We start from the raw sequence: 9,335 nt of genomic DNA, 5'->3' as shown, positions 1-9,335 counted from the left end.
CTGTTTATTCAAGATATTCTGAAAGCATTTATCAAGATGGCATGAAAATGCTGTATAAATACCCAATGCTGACTAAGACCTTGGTCCTGATTACCCTTAACTTGAGTTCAATTTAAATTGTCCTGGCAGTGCTATGATAAAGGAAGGTGGGACCAAATATTACTTTGGAGTAAAGGGGTCTTCCGTATGAATGAGAAATGGCCCCTTATAGCTTGATTTCAGCTCTCGTATCCATGTATTGGTATTTCCCATGTTTCGCATGTATCATGAAATAATACTTAAAAAATGATGTGCAACCTGGTCCAGGGGAGATTCCCGTTCCATGGAAATGTGGAGATCTGGGTTCTACTTCTGGATCTGCCACTGGCTTCATGGGTGCTCATTGTCAAAGCGCTTTGCAGTTTTTGTGCTCCACTTTCCCAATCTATAAAATGGGGCTGATACTTATCTGTCTTTGAAGACAGACCACAAAAACTAAGGATCAAAATGGCCTCATAAGTATTCTATACAATTATTAACACAATGCATGTTTTTTTTCTCACTTATTTTGGCTCTTGCTACAATATCACTTTACATTACAGAAAGAGACATTCCTTTTGAGTCTTGAATTAGAACTGCAGAGGCCTCTGTTTACGCTCTTTAACAAATGCCACAAAGTTAATTCCCTTGTGAATTCAATAGCTAAAAGTGATCATTATCTGCAATCCCAAGGAAAGTCTCATCATCAACAACTGGTGGTGAGAAGCTGCTTTCTTATAAACCTGAGCGAATGCCGAACGGGGCAGTGGTGCTGGGCACAGGCAAGACAGCAAGATCATTCCAGCTAGTGAGTAGCATGTAGAGAGACTCTGTGACACTGCGAGGAGCAGAGTGATGGGGTCCACGACACTGATCCCCACACTCCACCACTACAGATGGAGAGGATTATAGGTAAGTGTTATGTTATGGCTGCTTGGTCTAACCACAGGGAGGCTGCAGGACAGAGTGAGAGCTACTGTCTTGTATCCTTGGATCCTGCCTGCAGTCCTACCCAACCGACTCATACATGTCAGGTGGCCAGCACGGTATAGCTGGGGACACAACAGATGTGCTTTTTTTCTGGTTCCTTGTCCTTTTCCTCATGCAAGCAACCTCTTTCTCGTATACATCTTCATTCCAGGGATATCCCATCCTCTCCCCTTTCTTTCTGAAACTCATCTTCAAACGTTGGCAAATGCAAGGGCTGGGATTTCTAGGTCCATCCTGTGCCCCCCTTGCATGCTCCTAGCTGCGCTCAGGAGAGGGATCCAATCCTTACAGCAGAAGCACGCAGAGCAGTGATGAGTTAGCAGCCCTGCATTTGTCCCTGATGCATGCCGTGTTTGGATAGCTATTGATCCAGCTTGCTTTTCATTCTCCCCTTCACACATTTCATCACAGCTCCTGTGTCTGAGGCACAAGACAGCATAGTTGGCAGTTCCGAGTAGGAGCTGCTCTGTTGCAGCTCTACCTGTTACGCTCCCCTCCACGTTTAACTTTCTCCTCTCTCTCCCCCACTGCAAAATCCACCCAACCAACCTTCTAGCCCCGTCGCATGCCCTGAATCAGCTGCTTTTCTTGCCCTCCTGCTGTAGAGCATTTCTCATAGCAATCCCATGACCCAGCTTATCTCTTCCTCTACTAATTCATTCTCCTTGTTCAGTTCTGCCTCTCCAGCTTAATCAAAGCTGACATCATGTCTCTGGTGCTTTTCACCATCGTTGCTTTGTTCTTCAATCTCTTCCTTCTTCATATCCCCACAGGTTCTTGCTGGTTTCTTCCAAGGGAAAAAGACATCATATTATATAAATTCCCACCTTCCCTCAGCTCATCTCCCTTGCACCTCTCCCCTTCCTACACTTATTTCCTCCTTTTCCTTAGCCTGAAATGCAGGATTTCATATAATCTCTTATTTCCGAATGCCATCCCTTGCACAAGTTGGCCCCATCATATACCCTGCTCAGCCATGTGACTTCTCATTACTTTCCTTTTCTTTAATTCTTCTAATTAAATTCTTCTCTTTTTTCTTACGCTTACCCCTCATAGTACACACATCTGTTAGGTGTCCCCATCTTGAAAGGAAACAAAATAGCATAAAAAATAAAGTATTCAACCCACTTCCCTATTCAGTTAGTGCTTATCTCCCTGAAAATCTGACCTCTGGGAAAGCGGTCTAGAAAACTATAGTTTTGTTAGGGTGATGGCCCATAGATCTTCCACACACAGCTCTCTTGTTCCATCCAGACTAAAGCGCCCACCTGTCTCTTTGACATCTTGTCTCTCTGCTCTGTCTCTGTATCCTCATATTGACAGGCTGACTTTTCTTGCAGAATCTTTCTTCTTAACACCTGTAAGATATGGCCACTGATCTCCCTCCACACAGCTAGAATTCATTCTGACACCTTTTAGTTTGTCAGCCTTTCTTTGGGCTTCAACCAATGCAACTGTACGTATTTATTTAATGTATTCAATTTATATGACACTTTTCCTAACAAAGGCTCAGTGGCTCAAAATAAGAGGACAGAATAACTTACAAAAGCTTTCTAGACCCCCAAACCCAAATGCCCCCCTCCATCTGCCCCAACACTGAACCCCAGCTCCCTGAACCCAAAGACCCCTCCCTAATTTCCCCCCTTGAACAGCTTCCCATCCCCTCTCCAAAGCATGGAGGGGAGGGGGCAAGGAAAGTTCTCCCTGCACTTGCCCCAGAGGTGAGGCTGCTCATCTGAGTGCAGTCATTGGTGGGTGCTGAGGGTGTAGGTGTGCTTGAAGCACTACCTGCACTGTAGGTGGAGTTGCTGGTCCCTTGTGTGGATGTGCAGGTGTCAGGCCAGGTTCGTGGTCCCAGTGAAGCTCTTCCCATACTTGGCACACTCATGGCCCTGCTGCTTTCCATCTTGCCCCTCTTCTTTCCATTCTGAAATCTACTGGAAGACAAGTTCCGGAAAGTTACTGGAAGTCATTTTCTCCATGTTTGTTACTCTTTCCACTCTGTAGCTTCTTGACTATAAACCATTTGCTGTCACTCTACAAAATCTCTCTGGAGCTGCAGATGTTCTTTCTCATCTCCTATAAGACACACCCAGGATGCCAGCCAGCATGACAGAGATTTGATGGAGATTTGAAGGCCCCAAGGAAGGTGATGGTTATAGGCCTGAGAACTAAGGGGGTGCCACTAATGAGGCTTGAATGAGTTTATTGCTGAGCTTACTGTGGAAGTCATGAAGGGTCATTAATATTGAGGTTGATGATGATTACGGTAACTATGATGATGAAGTATTAATAACTACAGAAAAGAGAAGAAGGAATTTCTGAAAGCATCTGCTTGGGACATTTCCTTTTTGGATGCAGTTCTCTTAAAAGCTGCTGGGTATGATTAGGCAGTAGGACTGGCTAGACAAAACTTTGTCTCAGATGATATAGTTGGGAAAGGTCCTGCTTTGAGCATAGGGTTGGACTGATGAGGTTGCTTCCAACCATAATTATCTATGATTCTGTGACCCTAAGCCCATTAAACCTGCATGCAATGCCATGGGCAGAAGAGCATTAAATAACTGTGGAGCTGGTACCTGGGGCAGGCAGGTAGGAAACTGCAATTCCACAGCCCTGAGCAAAGCCTGAGCAAAGAGAACATAAACTGTTCCCTAAGGCTGAACAATCATCGTATTGATGCAATGTACATCTCCCTGTTGGAACTGTATAGCAAACATTCAAAGATAATTCCTTTTTTTTTCATTTCCTAGGAATAACCCACTAGAATAGTGACCTGATGAAAAATGCTTATGTTCAAAAGCTTGTCTAACTTAATCCAGACCATGAAAAAGGTCCAATAAAAGATATCACCCACAAAAATCCTTGCTTATCACTAGAAGAGTGAAAGGAAAAACCCAGCTGCACCTCATGGAGGAAGCAGGAGGAGACAATCACACATCTATCACAGAATTCCTCCTTCTAGGATTTGGGACCATTCCACAGCTACAGATTTTTCTCTTCCTGCTGTTTCTAGTGATCTATACATCGACCGTGACCGGGAACATCCTCATCATTGTGCTTGTTGTTGCTGATCCGCACCTTCATACTCCCATGTACTTCTTCCTGGGAAACTTGTCGTACTTGGAGACTTGCTACACCTCCACTGTCCTGCCCAGGATGCTGGCCAGTCTCCTGACAGGGGACAGAACCATTTCTGTTAGTGGCTGCGTTACACAATTTTATTTTTTTGCAAGCCTGGCAGGTACAGAGTGTTGTCTCCTAGCTGCAATGTCTTATGATAGGTATTTAGCAATTTGTAAACCACTGCTCTATGCAATGTTAATGAATGGCAGAGTCTGTCTACTGCTAGCAACTGGATCTTGGCTAGGGGGATTGCTGGTTTCTACATTATTAATAAGTTTTATGTCACAATTAACTTTCTGCGGGCACAATGAGATTGACCACTTCTTTTGTGACTTCACTCCAGTGATACAGCTCTCCTGCAGTGATACGAGGCTGGTCATTCTTATTAGTTTTATAACTTCCTTCTTTGCTGCCCTTTCCCCATTTCTCTTAACTCTGGCGTCTTACATTTGTATCATAGATGCCATTCTGAGAATCCCTTCTGGGAGGGGAAGACAAAAGGCATTTGCTACCTGCTCCTCCCACCTCATTGTAGTAACAATTTTTTATGGGACCATATTGATTGTATATTTCTTACCAAAAAACAACATGCTGAGATACTTGAACAAAGCATTTTCTGTTTTCTACACAATCCTTACACCCCTGATCAATCCCCTTATCTACAGTCTGAGGAACAGAGAAGTGAAAGAGGGCCTGAGAAAAGTTGTCAGCAAATTTAGGATCCTGGGAATTCAAACTACCCGGCTGATATGAGGATAAGTGAAAGAAACAGTAATTGTGCGGTTTGGGTTTTGAAGAGTCTTCTGCACAAGGGTTGTATCTTTACGTTTATAAAAGGTGAACCTGGCTGAAAGGCAGTATATTCTTGTAAACAGTTAAAACTTTATCTTTCCTTCCCCTCTTTTAGGTGGAACATTCTGAATATGAACACCCCCCCCACACACACACACACACAATTTCAGGCTCCTCTGTACTCATGCTAATAATATCTATTATTTCTCATGGGTTTTGTAGAACTAATAAAAGTTCTTCCAGAGTAAAAGTGACTAGGATGATACAACCCTCAATGTGAGGTGCTTTATAATCCTAAGAAGTATATTATCATCTATTACCTATATCCTGTTGTACTGCACTTGGCTTGGTATTTTCCAGACAAATGGGAACAAATAGTTTCTGCTCCTGATAGATGTCGGCCATCAAGTCTGAACCTTTGTCTCTACCAGCAGCTCTGCCAGAAGCTTCATCTCCATCAACAATTTCTAGAGAGAGGGCATGTCTCCCTTATCTCTAAGGGCATAACTCCCTTATTTCTAGAGAGAGGACATGTTGCCTTATCGTGACGTTACTGTCCAGTGCATTAGTACTTCCTCTTGGAAGTACTAAAGCAAGGTGCAGTAACAGCCTTTGCATGCACGGTGCATGGTTATTTTTAGCAGATACTTCACCATAACAGTGTACTATAATGGAAGGGGTGAGAGGGGTGGAAATTGCTATGGCAGAGTAGCTGCTCATCATGTGTAGACACCCATGGACACTACACTGCTGCATCATGAAGGTACCAAATTTATAGGCGATTAGTTGCAGTGCAGTAATGCATGTGTGGAGGCATTACCGTGCAGTAATGTGGGAGCCTCCAGGCTGGGTCTGCCCAGCCACTATGGAGCCAGCTGGAGCCCGGCTTTAGGGCTCCTGCCTGACCCCCTCTCCTGGAGCTGCGCTCAGCTGCTTTCTGTCAGCTCCTAGCTTCAGGGTATAAAAGGCTGAAGCCACTTTTTGCCTTGGGGCACACACCACAGGGAGCTGGCAGGAGCTACTCTCTGTCCAGGAGTCAAGCAGGTCCTGTGTGCCCCTCTGGACAGCCTGCAGGCAATATTTGCCTGGGCTGTCACCCTCCTGAGCTGGTGCCTGGCCATAGGTGAGCATTACAAAGGTCTCTTTTTGCTGCATCCGTTGCCCAGGCCTATGATCCTATTTGGGCTAGTGGCCTTTCTGCCTGTGCTACAAGGAGCAGCACCTGCTCCCCACTGCTGCTCAACCCCACATCTGTCTCCTCCAAGGACTAGAGTGAAGCACCTCAACCACATGGCTGTGACTCCCTGGCCAATCCCCTGTTGGGTGTCATGCTGTCAGCCCTCAACGGCCAGCATCATAGGGCCAGTGGCATGGGGGCCCGGTCAACCAACACAGGGCACGACATCATCCTCCTCCCCTGTGTCCAGCCCTAGCCCCATCCACGTGTGCCCACCCATGTGGAGCCCCAAGGGCCCAAACTGGATCCAGGAGGATGTGTGCACCCTTAGGGCACTGTGGGGCGAGGAAGACATCCTGAGGCAGTTTGTCCAGGGTGGGCACTTGAATGTCCATCTTTATGAGGCCCTGGTGGCTGAGATGCATGCACGGGGCCACTCCCAGTTGTTATGCAAATAGCATAAATACCAGCTTGATGTTAGATAAATAACATAGAAATAGAGTTTGGCCTATTGCTTTTAAGCTTATGTATTTTCCTGAGTTCTGCATTGCCTTAAGTGCTCTGCAGTTTGACATAAGTACTTGACCTTTTCCTCTTTTGTATGCTGTATGGGTGAGAGTGTGTTTCTGGAAAAGGAAAACATCATCTGGCGACTGGCTGAATAATACAGACAGATAAAATTGCAAACAAGAAGAATCTGCCCCAGAACAGCGAGAGAACACCGGCAATCCACCTTCAAGAAAGAACACAGTGATAACCTAGCAAAAGCCCAGAGGACTGCATGAATGGACAAGGCTATAAAAGATGGGGCAAGACACATCAATTTTGGGTCTTGTTCTGCATGTCATCCTGGAGCATCGGTTCATTGGACAAGATGGACTGGCAGGAGCCCTGCTCCCACTCAGATCAACTTGGCTGGCCATTAATTTGATCTAAGCACCGATAAAACTGGTAACGTATACCAGCGCAGAACAGAAATTGGGGTATGAACTTGGTGTGTGTGTGTATTAAGTGCTTAACCAATAAACACAGCACTTTGCCTTATCCCTCTCATAAGGTCTCGCTCGTAATTTGATCAATTGGCAATTTGTGTAACACAGTTGGCGTAGCAGTACCACATTAAGGTCAAGGACCTGCAGGTCCAGTGGGTGGGTGTAAATGGCCACAATCGTTGATCTGGTGGGGCCTCCAAGACCATTCCCTTCATGCAGAAGCTCAACCCCATTCAGGTGCCCAAGGAGCCTGCACCCATGTCCCACCCTGTCACCTCCAGTGACACATCATTGGAGGAGGGGACCTCAGGCCTTCAGTACCCTGCCCTGAACTCCTCCCCAGCTATTGCCATCACTGGTAGCCCAGGGAGCCCTGGCCAGCAGCTGCCTTGGCCTTAGCCTCACCCTGCAGCTGCCCATGAGGAGTGGCTGACCATACCACTTTCAGCAGCCAGCAGCACCAGCTTCTCCCTGGGGAGGTGGAGGGGAGCATGGCCAGGTGTCAACACCCAGCCCACAGGAGGCCACAGACACCAGGTGGAGCTGGATGCGTCCTGGCATGGGGATCCCCATGCCGAGCTGCCAGCCTCACTGACCCCAGGCCCATGCGAAGTCCCACACTGGAGGGTGGCTTCTACCAGTCTCATTCTCCACCCCCACCTGCCCCTAGCCCCAGCTCCGGTCCTGACCCCTACTCCTTGCCTTGCCCTCCCACACTCTCCTGGCTCCAGGACATGTAGAGAGTTGGGACACCTACCACACATTTATTGAGCAGCCTATGTCCTTGTAGCTGGGCAAGCATGGGCTTCCCATTCACTGAGGAAGGCATTGATCTCAGTAGCGATCTCTTCCTCAGCAACTGGGGGCAGACATATTTCGAGCTGCCACAGATAGCCCTACAGGCAGCAGCGGCCATTCCAGGGCAGGCCAGACTTATGCCCCACGCTATTATAGCTCTGGGTTGTGATCCGTGAGTGCAGGGTTTGACCGGGGCACTGATCATTGCTGGGAGGAGCCAGACTGAAGCAGCAGGGTGCTGGATGCTGCTGGTAGGGGCAGGGGCAGGGGCAGGGATGGCGCAATGAGGCAGGGTGGGCAGGAAGGAAGCTGCTGCAGGCTTTCTCTGCATTTGACATGCAGCTCCCGGGCAGGGGAGGAGCTGGACAGGGATCAGAGGGTGTGGCGGGGGTGCTTTTAAGACAGCTGTCACGTGCTGACAGATGCCTCTGGCATCGGCATGTTTGCCAAGTGCTGGCAACCATTTGACCAAATGCTGTACCTCCCCTCGGTGGCCCCAGGGGCACAGGACAGGCTGCTCTGATTTGGGACTAAGTCTAGTCCCAGGTTGACTGCACATGTAGGCACTGGCCCTGTTCCCACTTACTCTGCAGTAACTGCACAGTAACTTTAATGTGCAGGAAATGCACATGTAGACACGCTCCCAGTATAGCAGCACAGCCCCAGTGACCTGGATCCTGGAAGCCTTGGTAGCCTTTTCTCATGGTGAGCATTCCCCAGAGCACTTGACCTTCGGCACATGAGTTCTGTGGCTCTGAAACAATCTACAAATTGGGATCACAGACGGTAGAAATGTGTCATTCCATTTTATGAGTCAATTTGCATGGCTCTTGGACCCATATTTGTAGAATCTACATACCTGGCCTAGTATAGTACAGACGGCTGGCAGCTTCAGAGCCACTGACTGCTCGTACAACTTCAGTCCAGCAGCACATAATGCTTGTACCAGCACACATTTCTAGGAACAAGTGAAACTTAGGGATGTGTGAAAGAATGGTTTATAATTGTACCATTATTGTGAGTTACACCAGGCGGAGCCAGTGCGCACCGGCCCACGGGGTATTTTGTGTTCCTTTTTACTCTGCAAACTAAACTAATCTCTGAAGAAATGTTATGTTGTTAGTTCTGCAATGGAGTTGCTTTTGAGGGGAGCTGTTGCAAGCACAAGGGGAATATTCTCTCTGGGTGAACCTCTGTAACTAGAGTCAATTTGGGTATCAGAGTTGCTCCAAATATTTGGTGCTAAAATTTCTGAAAGAGGTGTTTGCTTTGAAGACGTTTGTAGCCCCCTCTGGCCCAGGATGTAAACATATTGCTTAGGTTGGCTAGTAACATTAAAAAACATGATAGATTGAACATGAATGGCTTTTCCTCCAATAAGAAACCATCTTACCTCGTCCTGATTCTTTTTTTAAATAGTTAGGGAGCTGAAAAGCAATTAA

At 47.0% G+C, this 9,335-nt stretch overlaps 1 protein-coding gene across 2 annotated transcripts; it reads left to right on the top strand.

Moving 5' to 3' along the window:
- The first annotated feature begins 854 nt into the window (after window positions 1–854).
- Window positions 855–5,083, top strand: LOC102387640 (olfactory receptor 1020-like). Of its 2 annotated transcripts, none has more exons than XM_006036777.1 (2): window positions 855–930; window positions 3,762–5,083. In XM_006036777.1, the coding sequence occupies exon 2, from the start codon at window positions 3,919–3,921 to the stop codon at window positions 4,885–4,887; it is 969 nt and encodes a 322-aa protein (XP_006036839.1). In that variant the 5' UTR covers window positions 855–930; window positions 3,762–3,918; the 3' UTR covers window positions 4,888–5,083. The 2 variants fall into 2 exon arrangements, with proteins under 2 accessions (XP_006036839.1, XP_006036840.1); XM_006036778.1 differs by lacking the exon at window positions 855–930 and adding an exon at window positions 3,048–3,157.
- The last annotated feature ends 4,252 nt before the right edge of the window (window positions 5,084–9,335 follow it).

Source organism: Alligator sinensis, unplaced genomic scaffold (genome assembly GCF_000455745.1).
Source record: "Alligator sinensis unplaced genomic scaffold, ASM45574v1 scaffold891_1, whole genome shotgun sequence".
Lineage (NCBI taxonomy): Eukaryota > Metazoa > Chordata > Crocodylia > Alligatoridae > Alligator > Alligator sinensis.
The sequence above is the reverse complement of the archived record's forward strand: the minus strand, read 5'-3'. Positions and strand labels throughout refer to the sequence as shown.